This window comes from Fonsecaea pedrosoi (assembly GCF_000835455.1).
Source record: "Fonsecaea pedrosoi CBS 271.37 unplaced genomic scaffold supercont1.6, whole genome shotgun sequence".
NCBI lineage: Eukaryota > Fungi > Ascomycota > Eurotiomycetes > Chaetothyriales > Herpotrichiellaceae > Fonsecaea > Fonsecaea pedrosoi.
The window spans coordinates 2355485-2371844 of NW_013550610.1; the positions used below are offsets into that span (position 1 = coordinate 2355485).

Sequence of the window (16360 nt, forward strand, 5' to 3'; positions counted from 1 at the left end):
TCTCTCTCTCTCTCTCTCTCTCTCTCTCTCTCTCTCTCTCTCTCTCTCTCTCTCTCTGTACCCACACCTAACCTACTGGATTCTCAATGATCTATGAGGTGAGGTGATCTATCTTTCTTTGGGGTGCGGGCGTGCGCGTGATGTGCGCGGGTCTAATTTCCTCTGCTCGAAAACTTTTAAACGTTCGGACGTACATGCATGCACACATACATATGACGCATGTGATACATGTGATACATGGCCTTGTGGCATTGGAGCGTGGGAGGGGAGGGTGGAGATGGTGAGAGGGAGGTACCCTGGAAAGATGGTACTTGAAGAGAGGGACAGGCGACCTGGCCAGTGGAGATCAGTCTGACAAGTGGTCTGGATGAAAGATGCCAGGTGTTGGGGTCCGAAGTTCGAGAAAACTGGCCCTTCGGAGGGCGAATTGCTGCTCCATATCCGAAACAGGAGTCAGCAGATCCCGTATCCATCTGCGTCTTCGGCTTCAGAATGGGCATTGCGACGGGGTAGGGTTGGATATATACAGCTCATTCCATTCCGGTCGTCATCCCTCTCCTTTTTCTCTTAAGATTTTCTGCTCCGCCGTATGGTGTGTACCGGTTTCAAACATCGTTTCCCTCACGAAACATGAACCTGGACCATACCACTAGCTTTCCTCGCTTTACTGGCGCTAGATGATTTCCCTCTCCTCTTGTCTTCTGCCCGTCCTTCGCTTTCTTGGGCATCTCTCTGCTCGCGCCGTTTGCGCCACTGCCACTCCCACAGCACCGGCAGGAATGACCATAAGTCGAAGTCGGGCCACAGCACGTCCAGAAATACAATCTGCGTCGACTCGTGGCATTGCCAGAGCATAAAGTCGCTGAGCCGCGACACGCCTGATGTGCGGATGAGCAGGTCAATGGGTGGGCAACTGGCTGTATATGTGTGCGAGGTGATTGTCGCCGGAGTGATTAACTCAGGTGAAGGATACTGTGGAGTCTGCTGAGTAGACTTTTGAGATGTCGTTAGTGGGCGTAGCGGTGGTGAGGGCGACGTGTTGTTATCATCGTGGTGAAGGGTTGTTGCGGTTGACACTGACGAGGCGTCATGGTCACGATCAGACTGGTCGGGCGAATAAGATGACAAGCTCGTGGTGCTCGATGAAGGTGATCGCATATCCGCCCCAGTGGGCGACAAATATGTTCTCGATGTGGTCGACGTCGATGCTGTGTGTTGTGAAAACTGTTCGGACCAAATGGTGCTCGCTATTCTCTCCTCCTTAAAAGTGCTGTTTCTCCCCTTGCCGTGGATATCTTCTGGCAATGGCGTTGTCCATTCCTCCACCGTGCTCCGAATCGCACTCGTAATTTCTTCTCTCGAGGTATAGGGGAAACAGACGTTCAGGACACAGTTCCCCTCATTCCTGCTGGTCATTTCGACTGCTTTATCCACCGCCTCGAGGACATCCGGCTTGATTAACTCTCGTTGGCCTAATATTCGTATCCTCGCACCGTATCGATCCAATAGCTCGCCGTGTTGAACGAGCTGCTTTAGCTTGATTTTAGCCATGGACATTAAGGCATCAACCTCGTATTTGCTGCGCTTGAAATTCTCGATGCTGAAGGCGTATATCGTTACGGTGTGCACACCAGATTTATAGCACACTTCCAGGATCTATCATCATAGCATGATCAGCATTGGTGCAGCACCCGATAGAGACCCGGTTCATAGACTGAAGGGCCTCTAGGCCTCCATGATTATCTGTCATACCTTTGCCAATGCCTCAAACCCCAAGTTATGTCCTTCAACAGTCTCGATCCTGTTATTCTTTGCATATCGTCTATTCCCATCCATGACAAACGCAACATGTTTAGGCACAGGGCCCTGGCGGAGAGCACCGATTAGGAGTTCACGCAGTTGATTGAGGGCCCATTCTGCGGGCGGCGAGGAGAGGAGCCATTGGCGAAGGTTGGATATATGACGGTGTGGCATGATGGCAGAACTTGAAGACGCTCAGATATGGAAGGGAGTAATGCTCGTAGAGACTAGTAGGACTTGAGGCGGTTTTCAACTCATGGGACGCTGCAGTTTTGGGATCGCTTCGGCGTTTGCATGAGGTTGTTGAGCGATGTCACAAGCAAGGACACAGTTTGCAAATGATAGATGCGCAGTAAGAAAGTCAGGGAGACTCGAAAGGAGTGGAAGGCGGTCGCTTAGATACAAGAACGAGAGTTGCGTCGCCTGCGAGCTTCTGTTGAGGTATTGCGCAGCCACACAGCGCTTGGGTTGTCGAAAAGTTGGCACAGACCGCAGATGGGGACGTAATTGTGGTATTGCGTGGACTCGTACTCGGTACCTGCCTTGTACCCACCCGCACCCTGGAACTCGACCTTCCCTTACTCGGCACGGTTGGTGCGCTTTGAGTAATAATTCATTAGGTGGGTTTGGGAGATGAACGAGTCTAAAATTGGTTCTAACCAAGATGGGCCGAAACAAACCTCTTTAGCTGCTAGCATCAACCTCCTGTGACTCTTGCAATATAGCAAAAACGCTTCACGCCCGCAGACTTCCCGTGAATTGCAGTGCAGGACTGACAATCTTGCATCAATCGTAATAATTTATCTGTCCAATAGTCTGATCAGAATGATGCCGCTCGCCAATTGGTCGCGCCAGCTGGCAATTCCTGACTGGTTGAAGAAGCATTCATAGGAAATCGAGTTACAGCCTCATCTGCGAATTTCTCTGACCTTATGTTGAAATATTCATCGAGTACAGTCTTTGAAATGATATTGTTTTTATAATGCGGATCTTGAAGCCTGTCCGGACGTCCAATCCAGAATTCTCTATATGGAAAGGTCTCTCAGAAGATGCTTTTCGTCGAACCGTCATTGCACTTTCCAAATTCACCGATGGCGTTCCAGCAGAACCAAAATCCTGGTGGTTGGCTGCTGCCGACAGAGATTCTCCTTCATCTTCTACTACTCGTCGATCACTGCCTTATCATACTGAGCGACGACTGGCCGATGACTTTGCGTTCATATCAGCTGCTCAAGAAGGAGTGGAAAGCGTGGCGGCGGTATGTATCGAGGAGCATCGTGAACCTCCGGGCCTTATCTTTCGTGTTGCGGCAAACGAAGGAATTGGTGAAGTGGACAGAACTGTCTTGCAGCAGATTTGCGATTCTCTAATGTCTTGTGCATCGAATAGTAGGCATAAAATCCACTTGGTGGAAGCCGACTGTGTCGTTGTGCTGACTTTTCAGAAGACATTTCGCTTGCAGACTGTATTTCAACGACCAGAAGGTTAGTACTTACACTCTCCCGTGGGCGGATTATCTCGCGAATGCGGCTTTTCCTTGGTCATCAACCTTCTCACTGTCGTGGGGCGACCACGACATCGAGCCTTCGCCTGGAGAATACTATAAAGCGGTTGCGAGCCGTGGCTTCTACACCAGTCGCCGTAAATCTGGTGAACCGAATATCCAAACTAAAAGCAAGATTCCAAAATATCCTACAATCAGACAACCTACAGGCAGGTCGCGAGCTGGAGGAATGTCTTTCTGAATGCTTCTCTATCACCACTTCCAATGGCTATACGCCATTCCAGGCCACTTTACACGAGGCTGGATTCGACTCATCTGTATGGTTTAACAATAAACTCATCATGCAAATCGATAAACTCGGAGCCTATCACAGAATCCCTGAGACTCTATCCCGGGAAGCACGTCGAAGAAGGACGAGACCACTTTTCTCCAGTATCAGGCTCGAGTTTATTGATCCGTACGTACCAGTACAAAGCCCTATATCAGTTTCGGGGAGGATGGTCAATTGCCACGTGCATGCAGAAGTACAAATGGTCATTCATCATATTCTCAACTCGCCATCGATCATGCCCCGAATCATCGGTACAAGCAAAGCGGCGTGTTTTCTCTGCCATCTCTTTATTTCTGAGCACAAGGTTTTCAGTGTATCGGCATGGCATGGGCGTTTGTACGATCAGTGGACTATTCCAGACCTTACAGAGTATAGCGCCGAAAACATCACGATACTGAGAGCCATCATACAAGGAATGCACCGCAAATGCACCCAGCTCGGTAGGACAACGCATCCACGGCGTCCGTATCCTCTGACTAGCAGACACAATCTAATGAGTCTTCCCAACTTTTCACCTGCATCAACAATCCCAAGCGTGAGATCAGATCGGCCAACGAGCATCGATAGGGCTGTTGCCACAGTCCCTACAGCGGTTGGGACCAGCGTTCCTTGCACTAATGCTTCCCAGTCTTCGGCCTCACCAGCTGTTCCAGGGTTAGAAGACAGCGAATGGGAATCACTGGTGGACGGGTCCACAACACCAAGACAGTCAGATCATACAACCGAGTCCGAAGTCGTTGACGAGACCGGTAAACCTAGCGAACCAGGGCCTGAAACCGACAGTCGTAGCAACGGACGTCGGAGTACAAGCTCAAACGCGTCGGATCTCTCCACAAGAATCCTTCACCTTCATCCTGGCAGGCCACAAGCGATTGACTTGCCGCATATCCATATCAACGCGGAGATAGAGCCACCTTCTGTAGGGGTGCTCACCTTGAAGAGGCACAACGAAATGAGTAGATATTCTGAAAGTCGAATAGTCAGTCTGGAAGACCTCAAAGAAGGGCATGAGATTAGCTTCGAAAAAAGACAGTCCGAGCCTTCTATTGTGCTCCAGCTCCAGAAAGGTGGTATCAATGTGTGCTGTGTGGCCCTAGAGTGGATGTGAAACGCATCTGACGGCAAGTTACTTGGACTTTGAGATATCGGGTGTGGCGCAGGCCAGTTGTGGCGGTGGAGGCGGAGGCGCAGACTTGGCACTAGATGTCGACGTTTGATGTCACGTGTCGAGGTTTGCCTGGGTGGCGAACGATGGGGCAAGTCGGAAGCTGCTCATCATCTGGTCTCTGCGCTTCCATATCCCCCATCACCATCCATCGCCCGCCAGCCAGCCTGCCAAACCTCCCTCTCTCAAAGAGCCCAAGGCGTGGCAAGTCAAGATCACCATTATTTCCTTACATAGTCTCTTTCTTCGAGCTGTTCTTTTTCCTTCATACCGTTTGTCTTCTTACTAAGGGTTTCTTTTTCGTGTTTCTTCAGCGGCCTGCCGCCGCCGCTCAATCCCGATCATGGCTTTACAGGCTCCCCTCTCCCAGTTGCCTGTGAGTATACTGGCCGTCTCACAGAGACTCGTCGTCCCGCTGACTGTTGCGCTGCCTCAGAGCCTCTCCGCAATTGCTCCAGATGTCTTTACGACGCTGCCCTCGCTCTTTACTTCGCCGCTTCAAACTCTCCGACGCTATCGCCTGGCGCGGCTGCGCACCGAAGGAGATGTATCGGGATCGCGGCAGATACACTCGGCTGGGAAAAATGTAGGGCAGTCAACGGTACAAAAAATGTTCTCCGAGATGGGAATGTTCCTAACGCCTCGCAGCTTTCTTCAAGTGTCGTTCTCCCAGATTTCCTCGCCTCCCTTCCGACCAACAGTATCCCATCGCAAACACTCAACCTAAATTCTCGCCGAACAATACCCTGGATGTCTCGAACCATTTCCTCATCAGTTACCTCTCGTTTGAACCTGGCACCGACCCTGCGCCGGGATTTGTCAACCAGAGTTCCCAATGTCTCACCAAGTGCCGCCTCAGGAAAACGCTCGATAAGATCACCTTTGACCCAGTCTTCATTCACTTCTTTAGTGTTTGGTCCCCCACGGCGAGGGAATAAGTCAAGCGCGAACAAGCAATATCGACAATTCTCAACGACCTCCCCGCTTGCCAACCAAAACATGTTGGCCCACGCCGAACGTACTGCGAACAACAATCCTACTAGTGCCACCGCCCAAAATGCATTCTATTCCGCCCTCCTCCGTGCAAACATGCCCAAGCTCGTCATTGAAAGATATCAGTCAGGTCGATATGCCACCAATCCCGCAACGGATGCGGCATATCTCAAAGCTCTACAGATGACCGGCTCGGTGCCCGCCCCAGGCACGCCCGGTTCCAACGTTACTGGCACACAGGGAAATGGGCTCAGTGCAGACAAGCTAAGGGCCGTAGGCCAGGCGGTTGCTGGACAGAACTATGGTGGACAAGTGATCATGCCGAGCAACAAATCTGGTACAGGTGCCAAAGAAGCGCCGCTTTATGTGGTGGTTGAAGAGTCATGGGGTGCAACCATCCTAAAGTGGGTTCGAACGTTTCTCTGGGTCGGCTTGTCTGGCTACTTCCTCTTGGTGGTCCTGACCATGGTCGTGGAGATGACGGGTAGTTTCCGGACGAGGGTTGGACAAAACAACGAGGTACAACCCCAACATCAGACCGTCCGCTTCAGCGATGTGCATGGTTGCGATGAGGCCAAAGAGGAACTTCAAGAGCTGGTCGAATTCTTGAAGAACCCGGAGAAGTTTAATCAACTAGGAGGCAAGCCCCCCAAGGGTGTTCTTTTGGTGGGCCCACCTGGTACTGGCAAAACGATGCTTGCGCGTGCCGTTGCAGGTGAGGCTGGTGTGCCGGTGTTCTACATGTCTGGCTCCGAATTCGATGAGCTTTATGTGGGAGTCGGTGCTAAACGAGTTCGGGACCTCTTCACTCAAGCCCGCAACAAGGCCCCTTCGATCATCTTTATTGACGAATTGGATGCCGTTGGCGGCAAGCGGAATGCACGTGACCCTGCTTATGCGAAACAGACACTCAACCAACTCTTGACGGAATTGGATGGATTTAGCCCGAGCACCGGTGTTATTCTCATCGCCGCGACCAACTATCCGGAGTCTCTGGATAAGGCGCTCATTCGACCGGGACGATTCGACCGACATGTCAATGTGCCTCTGCCCGATGTTCGCGGTCGGATACAGATCCTAAAGCACCATATGAGAAATATGCCCATCGCAGCTGATGTGGATGCGACCAATCTTGCACGCGCTACAAGCGGCATGTCTGGCGCCGACTTGGAGAATCTTTGCAACCAAGCTGCAGTTCATGCTTCACGGTTGAAGTACAAGAAAATCACAGCCATGAACTTTGAGTGGGCCAAGGACAAGATTATGATGGGGGCTGAAGCCAAATCCCGCATGATTCGAGAAAAGGACAAGATTCAGACCGCTTATCACGAAGCTGGCCACACTTTGGTCAATTTGTTTACTCCGGCCAGCAATCAACTGTACAAAGTGACCATCATCCCACGTGGTCAAGCACTTGGTGTCACCCACTTTCTCCCTGAAATGGACGAAGTGAGCCGAGGTTACGATCAATTCATCGCTTCGATTGATGTCTCAATGGGCGGTCGAGCCGCTGAAGAATTGATTTATGGTCCAAACAAGGTGACCAGCGGTATCTCGCACGATGTTCAGCAAGCCACTCGGACCGCATTTTATCTTGTCACCCAGTGCGGGTATTCCCCAAAGTTGGGAAATGTCGATCTTGCTTCCGACTATGACAAGCTATCGAGCGAGACGAAACAGGAAATCGAACGAGAAGTGCGGCAGATTGTGGAAGGCGGTCGAGAACGAGCGGATCGAATTGTCAAAGAGAAGCGGAAAGAACTCGAAGCCTTAAAAGATGCACTTTTGGAATACGAAACACTAGACCGGGAGGAAATTATGAAGATTCTACGTGGGGAGAAGTTGAAAAAGATCGAGGTGGAGCTTCGCGAGGATGACGACACTGACAACGGAGATAATGGGCGAGGAAACAAGTCACAACCCAAGAAGGAGAAGGAGGTTGGCTCCAAAGGCAGCTTAGGGATTAAGCTGCCTGACGTGCTGCTACCACCTGGGACAGGTGGAAGAGGCGGAGAGAAGGAAGGCGTGTCACGGGTCAGTGATAGATGACATTGAATATGTCGGTCTTCGTCGTGGATTTAATTAGCGAGTAAAATGACTCTCTTATCGTGAAATTCAAAGGGTTATCCTCTGTACCTCTACAGGATGATGTGCTGTTTGTAATTCAGCTGGCACGTCGAGCATATTGAATTCAAGGAATACAGAGAGGTGGCTATACTTCATGCTTTGTTCCTAGCAGAGATTCTCGAACAGGTAGGTGCCTCTGGACTATAAGTATGAGGTATATGGTAGAAATACGGCATAGATTATATGTCACCTGTTGCACTCGTCAAGACAGCCGAAAGAGGCAGGGCACGTGTCTGATAATAGGGATACTAATATAGTTTTGTGCACAATGGATGTGCACGCACTCCGACATGTCTCCCTTATCCAGCACTGATGTCACTTTTGGTCTGACAGGGACCTCTGATATAGAGCACAGCAGCAGAAACACTCGGTCTGACGTGACCTTGCACCGAGGTCACATACATTGTATACCATTCACTTCTTTCCTTTGAATCTTCTCGCACCTTCAGAATTATAACACCGTCGTAGCTCAAATCACAAATAACCTACTCGACAGGTGCTCTAAAATTGCCCGAGCAAATGAAAAACTCCAATTGAGAAAAACAAGATATCTACAGCCTTTGTATCCCTCATCCTGTCTTGGGTAACCTCGGAGAGCTCAGCGGCGACACGAATACCGGACTTTGAGCGTCTGATCGTGATGTGACGCTCGACAGCACTGGTGATCTCTTCTCAGTGCTTGTCGCAGCGGCTTGCACGGGTGTCCCTGGCGGGGAGCCAGGTGTTGCTTCGGTGGGTGCGCTTACTGAGCCGGTGGGCGAAAACACTGGATGATGCTCGTGGATGAATGTGCTGCCGGGCAGCTCCTGTGGTATCGATGGCGGTTGCTTCTGGAGGGCGACCGGACCTGCTGCGTTCGGGTCATATGCAGGTGGCGATGAGGAGGGGAAGATGGGCCACCCGTTCGCAACCCCCACGGCTCCAGGAGATCCTGTTTGACCTTCTGGGCTGTCGAGCTCGTGTGCGGTCGGCGCTCTCGACATTGACATTTGAGACAGAACAGGCTCTTCGGGCGGGAATGTCGTCGTGCGGTTGGCCTCTGCAGCCCGCCTGGCCTTGCGTCTTCGCCGAACCCAGAAGAAGGTCGCGAGACACACTATACATATCACCACCCAGATGGAGACGGGAATGGCAATCTTTGCTCCTGGTGGAAACTTGTTCTTCGCCTGCTGTTGTGGCACGAGCGAATACTTTTGCGAGAAGACATGATCGGTGATCAGCGTCAGACCGGCTATTGCGGGAGTGGATGCAGGGACTAATGTCGTGGCAGGCACCGAATAACAGGGAGTATCCTGCCCAACCGCGGTGTAATATATCTGATACCCACTGACACTCACTTAGCCTTGCGGACTCGTTAAGACCGGGGAGGGAGAGTACTTACAGTGGACAACAGGCGCTGGCGGTTGTGAAATAGTCCTGCGGGCATCTCGTGATGAGTGCGTTGAGTCCGTACTCATATGCACAACAATCTGGTCGGTCAGGAGAACAGCCGACGTTGGGATACTCCGTCACTCGGCCAGCAGCGTCTGTGGTTATCGCGAAGTACGGCACCGTGCAGCTGCCCGTCATCAGCGGTGCTCCAACAAAACTTGCTGCCGTTATTGGTTTCCCAGCTGTCGGCTCTGGCGTTTCCGACACTGGCTCGCCCGAGATGGTTGAGATGCTCGGATTGCTCGAGGAAGAAGACGTCGAAGCTGGCTGAGTTGATGGAGCTGCTGCAGGTGGCGTGAGACTCATGCTGGCGAGCGCACTTGAAAGTCCTGCTGGGGAACATCCCACAAAATCCGGCGCGGTCTCGTTGACAGCAGTACACTCCTGCTTGTTGAACTGGATAGCCACTATGACCAGTTGTCAGAAGTCTGTATATTTCGCAGCGCACCACACACGACTCTCACGTACATGCTTGCTCGTCGGAATTACACTGCGTGTACAGGCAACAAGACAACGCGCTGACATATGCCGAACTCGAACAAAGGCAGGCGATATCGATGACCGAACATGATTTCTGAGCAGAGGTCGAATTCGAGAGACATCCTTGCTGTTGTTTCACTCTGTCAACACTCCCACTCTGCCAACGAGGTAACAAAACTTACTGCACACGGAGGGATTTCCTGTACACTGATGGCATCCACAAGGCCCAGACAAAGGAAATGGAGGAGGACGATGAAGAGCTTCATGACGAACAACGCTCAAGTGTCAGTCGGTCAGTCAGAGGCAGAGGGAAAGGCAACGACGACAGCCGTGACTGTACCATGCAAGAAGTCGTCTTCTGCGCTCTGCGGGAAAATTCAGAGACCCGAATTCAAATGCTTCGTTGATTTACTTTGAAGGTGAGCCACCTGATAGTTCCCCAGGGCTTTCTGTTTTCGGACCGTTTGTCAAACAAAAGAGAATTCCTGTGGTAGCCGGGGCGACATTCTTTGAACAATGGGTGGAGGGCCGGTGCTTCCCAGCACAAAGCGTAGCGACGTCAAGGCTGGAATGCTGGCGAGTATTCCTCCAAACATGGACCAACGTACACGCACACACATCAACGACCAAGGCTGGATGACGAAAAAGGCTTGCGACGACGTTCCTGTGGTCTTGGGTGACAACATGCTCCGGTAGAGAGTCTGGTTCCTGAGTAGGCTCGATGTGCAGAGTCTCGGTCCCAACGACTTGCTCTGTATGTGCTTTGACCAGTTCCGGAAACCCGGCACCACAGCCCTTCTTTGGACATATCTCATCATACAACTCAGGCGTAGCAGGCCTCGTTTTCTGCTGAGAGAGATGTCTTGAAGGGATGTATGAGTTTTCATGCAGGTTGCTCGTTGGTGTATCCGATATCTGCCATTTGCGGCGGCGGCACCTATGTATACTCGATATACCCACTCCACCTCAAGTCCACCAAGATACATGCTTAGTATTTAACAACAAGGTTCAGGAAAGACATCGCAAAGACAGGGAGAAGCGAGATTACTGGCTCAGCCGTCCCCGCAATATGGCTTGATTGGCTGATCGCCAACGCCCATCAGCTTCTCGCCGAGTGGATCTTGATGATGGAAACATTGTCAGATCTAAGCCTCGTTCAGCTCGCTAGCTGCCCTGCCGCAATTTCTACAACCAGGCCAAAGGGACACCGGAGCAAACAAGCATCCATAACGGCAGAAACGCAGAGCAATCAACTAATGGTTCTTTCTGCCCGGCCACGGAACCATCGGAGCTGGTGTCAACGTGGCTTTCAATAATATCAAATCAGCCATGGCCGAGCAATTGTTTTGTTCTTACCGCCTGATCTCTGGCCAAGAGACTTTGCGTTCAGAAACACTCCGCCTCCCTGCGACGATGAAATATTTCATCATGGCTGTGTCACTGATTGCAAACGTTGATTCTTCATAAGAGAAACTATATCCCTTGTGGTCTGTCCCTGCGATATTCGACATCTGCTCCAAAAAACCCGTCCTCGCCACTTTCAAGAAAATTCCACACAATGACTTCCAGCAACGCTACGAGGCCAAGAAACTTCTTGAGGAAGTTCTTGTGCTGTTTCGACGACGACGAAGACGAGCGACCACAACAGACGCCTCAGACACAGCAAGCTCCAAGGACACGATGGGACGCTGCACCGCCGATAGATCCTGAGGAGGAGGAACCGGCAGCACCTCCACCGTATGCCATCTTCGACCCTCACCCCGAGGACTGCGACTGTGCGATCCACATACACAAGCCGAAGCCCAACCGACCGATCATCGTCGAAGCGTTCCAGTCGCAGGGCTGCAACTCGTGTCCGCCGACCAACACGCTCCTCCTGTCGCTGCTGACGCTGGGCGACCCGAACATCCTCGTCCTCGACTACCACGTCACGTACTGGGACCACCTGGGGTGGACGGACCCGTTTGGCACAGCGGGGGCGGACGAGCGCCAGCGGGAGTACGCGCAGGCATACGGCACCTCGAGGGTGTACACGCCGCAGGTGGTGGTGAACGGCGTGTCCGAGGGCGCGGGCAACTCGACCTCGAAGCTCGAGCGGCTGATCAAACAAGGCGGCCGGCTCGCCAGCAAGGACTGGCCGTGGCTGCTATTCTCCAAGGTCGACGCCGGCGTCTTCATCCGCGAGGCCAGCCCGGCCGCTGCCGCCACCGGCCGCATCGGCACCGTGGTCGAGGTCATCTACGACCCGACCCTGCAGGAGGTCAATGTATCGAGAGGCGAGAACGCCGGCAAAACACTGGCGCATCGCAACGTCGTCAAGAGCGTCCGCAACCTCGGCGAGTGGCGAGGTGGTAGAGGTGTGGTGCCCCTCTCGCCGCGCGACACGACTGACGGTCTGGAGAGAGTCTTGATCGTGCAGGAGGGAAGCGGTGGTGGACAGATTATCGGCGTTGCGCGGATCCATTTCTAGCATGCGTGGCTGGCTGGCCTTCCATCCTGTTTTCTCTATACCACATACCACCTAATAACAATCCAAGCGAGGCTCAATCAAGCTAGGACTAGGGACAGGACTAGGTCAGACTGTCTACCACTGCCATTACTACTACTACTACCATCTGGGTTCTGGGCAGGGACGGCGTATACACATACATATCAAGTACCAGTAATGATCAAGTCTGGGGAGGGCTGTCTATCTGGGGGAGTCGAAGTGTTTGGATTTGTGCATGTTTCTGTGGCATGCTGGGTAGAGAGGATACTATTTAGTATTGGGGCCAGAAGCATATCTATCGTCTTCCCCTGGTCGAACATCTCTCGGTTCACAAGCAGCAACCTCAGCCCTCAGTCGACCCATACAAGTTATCCGAACACTTCGCACACATACGAGTAAGCAATAAAATATCAACAGTGCTACCGGTCGTGCTGGTTCAGGCCAATAGATGCAGGATAGACACGTATCCATTATTCCAGATGCCGTGGGCAAAGGAAATGAGTCACCATGCGAAAGATTTTCTGTTGGCCTTTCGTTACAACGAAAATTTACCAGGCCAACTCCCCTGCGCCCGCCCTGTTCTCTTCAAGCCGACTACCTGGGTGTGCATGTCGACACTCGTCTTAATATCACCGAATTGCACTCTCGCCGGTCACCGATTCACAATCCTCGACATGACAGATGACTCTCAACCACGTCAAGAAGAGAACCCAGCTAAGAAGGAGAATTCCGTCCAGTCTGTACCTCGAACGTCCATCACCTCCACTCTCCTCGACAGCCTTTCCGCTGGTCAGTTAGCGATGTCGCCGTCGAGAGAAGTGGAGCGACCATGCTGAGCGGCGCCCTTAGGCCGACTTGTGAACCGACGGAGCATCTATAGAAGCACTCAAGACCTCTGCCATGGACGATATCAAAGGATAAAGATGCAAGATATCATGGAAAAATAAGTGATCATGAAAGGGAGTCTCGCATTCGAATGCGACTTGGGCAACCCAAGATCGCGCTCTATCTGTGACCCAGCTCACTCGGGGGAAACACACAAGAGAAAGCAGAAAGGTTTACAGCGTCGGTTATTAAGATGGAAGAAGTGAAAAGTTTAGTCCACGGCTTGCAGAGACCTCGTGCTGCGAGCCTTGTCCTGCCCAGTCAGTGGTCAATATGACAGGGAGAGAGGCCCGCTCCCTGGACATTGAAGCCTTCACCACTGGCTATGGGATCCTTACTCTATTCAAACGTTTATTCGAACGTTAATAACAGATTCCATGAAAGGTGATGAGCCCGGGTATTGAGGCGGATATTCTCGGTCGTGCTATGAACAACCCTCGATAACGCGGCAGCTTCACTCGATTCTTGGACCTCACTCCGTCCTACCGTTTTTAACCAGGCCGCGACGTTTGAAGTGACACGGAATATGGACCACCTGACCACCTGACCACCTACACGGGATTGGTACCACATCTTTTGTGGAAATTCATTGGATATGAAAGCATTCGATACAACTCTTTCTGCATCAATCTGGGCAACGAGCGAAAATGTTCAGAACCTGCCAAGCCATCAGAAGCATCACCACGTCGAACGGGAAGACTATCAGTGTTGCATTCGTGACCAAGACGGATGCCTGGGAACGAACGTTTCTTGCAGCGAGCACCCAGAATGATTTCGTGGCCATTGCAGAGAAATACAAAGATAGTTTGAAACCCTGAGACGGTTAAGGTTGCCATGAAGTGAGTCGTCTATAAGCAACAAGAACGATGGTGTTTAATTTACATCTTTCAGGGAGGCAGAGCATTCGAGCACCAATGACCCCAACAAGCACTATACTGTATTTGAACTCGATAGGGACGACAAAGTAATCGCGTCGGAGCATTACTATCCATGATCTCAGTATACAGGGTTTGACCTCGCCCGAGATTTAGAGCTGTGGAGAGCGGGATGGCGCGAAAATGAGACATGCACCAAGTTTGGAACGATTGCAGGCAGTGCTGAGGGTCACACATTAGCTTAAGTACTTCTCCTCTGGAGTAACAAAGTATTGATACCTGAAGATTTCCACTCCAGGGCACCCACAGGGCTGCAGACCCACTAAAAGTGACAGTATAGTGCCAGCGCCCATTGACTGGGACCAAGTTGTGTGAATTTATGGTTAGTGTATGCCTCTAAAATAAACTTTATCTAACTCACCTTGTTTTAGTAATAAAATGTGGGATCCGCAATGCTACCGCGCAACTCGTAAAGCGGGTACCGGCATCTTTATTTCCTCTACGATGTGTACAAGGGATCCTGGGCACGTAATGTCATGGGTAACTGACAATCGAGCGACTTTCTGTCCTTTGTGCTACCTTGAAAATGAGCTAAGAATTGTTGTCTCATCACGTGCTTACAATGCTGGAAGGAACGACGCGCTTGGCGTCAGTTCACGATTTCTGTCACTCCCAACACTGGCCTTTGTTGGTCCAGAATGTCCTCGTCCATCATCATCGGCAGCAACAAGATGCTCGAAAGGGTGGCCAAAATGGCGTCTACGTCCACCGAATCATTTGGCGCCGCGGCGCGACGCTATGTGTTCAGAGCGCTGATTCAAGAAAGACCACATCTCGGTCGCGTTTGGTTGGCAATGTTTGGAACCCTCCTTCACAACTGACAATCCATTCAGTGAGCTGATAAACAGTGCAGGTCGGAACAAGAGAAATTCATCCTGAAGGACGTTCCCCCGGCTATGTTCTCTCACTTCCACGAAAGCATCTGGCCCCAACTCCGCGACTGTCAAAATGTGCGTTTGCCGGTTGACACCATCCAGGACCAGCGTGTCTTTGTGTACAAGTATTTGGACGACGACTTCCTCGACCTCGTCAAGAAGCGAATACCAATCAAGGCAAGGAAGGAAATCCTCAAAGCCAGTCTGCGGGGGATTGTTGAGCTGCATGAACGCGATGTCGTGCATTTGGGTATGTAGGCACTTTGAAAAAAGGGACTCTTCCTTCCCTATGTCCCTTTCCTGCTGAGCCGGGATTACAACGTATGTGAAGTCTCATGGCATGGCGCTAATCACTTTTTGGGGAGGATTGTCCAGACATTAAACCCGACAACATCATGGTCGACTACTACCACCATCACCACGAGGACGAAAACGGAGGAGATATGACAATCAAGCACGTCCAGCTCATCGATCTCGAAAACGCGGCTCATCTCCCCAAAGGCAGATGCATCAAAGGCATGCTAGCCGGGAACGACAACTGGCGCAGCCCGGAGGGCCATTTCAGGGGTGAACTCAACAAACCGACCGACATTTTTAGTTTTGGAGCCGTGGTGAGTTTCTCCTGAATATTTGATAAGATACATCTGTCCTAACATACAAACTTTGAACTTTTTTATGTAGTGCATCTACGCCATGCTCGGCCGCGTCGTTTTCGGGAGTGACGACGACTTCCGAAAATTCGAATCACTCGGCGTATTCCCCCACGTCATCCGCCTCCAGCGCCAGGTCTCGTATTTCGGAACTCGAGAAGGATTGAAGGGACTGATGACACACGTCGGCGACCAGGAATTCAATTGTCAGGTCTTGAGGTGGCTTTGGGACGATCGCGCGGCCGAATACCACCCGTACAGGCCGTTTTCGACATGGTCGGAGCTAGACCTTTCGACGAACGCGGACACGGACACGGACATTGACACGACGGCGTTCACAGATCTCGTTCAGCGAATGATGGATCTCGACCCGGCGAGGCGGATCACAGCACGTCAGGCCTTGGAGCATCCCTGGTTCAAGGATATCGAGACGGTTTAGATACGAGCAACAAGCGACAAGCAATTGGATGGGATTCTTCCCCTCGATTAGTCAATGCCCATGGAGATGAATTTATGGACAACATCATACCACGACCCAGTTTGAGCGGAATAGAAAGGGTGGCCTACAAGAAGGTATCGAGCTAAACTATGCTATGTTACAAAACACCATAATACCACGACACCACGACGTCGCGGGTGCACGAGGGTGCAGGCGAGGCGAGGCAGGGCAGGGGCGTGAGAGAAGTGGAATGAGTA

General features: G+C 51.7%; 5 protein-coding genes across 5 annotated transcripts; 3 read left to right on the forward strand and 2 right to left on the reverse strand.

The window, feature by feature from the left end:
• Nucleotides 1–621: 621 nt before the first annotated feature.
• On the reverse strand, nt 622–1974 carry Z517_09690 (di-trans,poly-cis-decaprenylcistransferase; the record flags this gene model as incomplete). Its single annotated transcript, XM_013425598.1, has 2 exons — nt 622–1656; nt 1753–1974. The coding sequence occupies 2 exons, from the start codon at nt 1972–1974 to the stop codon at nt 622–624; spliced, it is 1257 nt and encodes a 418-aa protein (XP_013281052.1).
• Nucleotides 1975–5143: 3169 nt separating this feature from the next.
• Z517_09691 (uncharacterized protein) lies at nt 5144–7842 on the forward strand (the record flags this gene model as incomplete). Its single annotated transcript, XM_013425599.1, has 3 exons — nt 5144–5176; nt 5237–5386; nt 5449–7842. 3 exons carry the CDS (start codon nt 5144–5146, stop codon nt 7840–7842), a joined length of 2577 nt encoding a protein of 858 aa, XP_013281053.1.
• Nucleotides 7843–8489: 647 nt separating this feature from the next.
• Z517_09692 (uncharacterized protein) lies at nt 8490–10097 on the reverse strand (the record flags this gene model as incomplete). Its single annotated transcript, XM_013425600.1, has 4 exons — nt 8490–9246; nt 9302–9758; nt 9820–9958; nt 10014–10097. 4 exons carry the CDS (start codon nt 10095–10097, stop codon nt 8490–8492), a joined length of 1437 nt encoding a protein of 478 aa, XP_013281054.1.
• Nucleotides 10098–11389: 1292 nt separating this feature from the next.
• Nucleotides 11390–12301, forward strand: Z517_09693 (uncharacterized protein; the record flags this gene model as incomplete). The annotated part of the gene is made up of 1 exon (XM_013425601.1): nt 11390–12301. One exon carries the CDS (start codon nt 11390–11392, stop codon nt 12299–12301), a length of 912 nt encoding a protein of 303 aa, XP_013281055.1.
• A 2476-nt stretch (nt 12302–14777) lies between these two features.
• Nucleotides 14778–16103, forward strand: Z517_09694 (uncharacterized protein; the record flags this gene model as incomplete). The annotated part of the gene is made up of 4 exons (XM_013425602.1): nt 14778–14935; nt 14993–15264; nt 15390–15625; nt 15696–16103. 4 exons carry the CDS (start codon nt 14778–14780, stop codon nt 16101–16103), a joined length of 1074 nt encoding a protein of 357 aa, XP_013281056.1.
• Between the last annotated feature and the right edge of the window lie 257 nt (nt 16104–16360).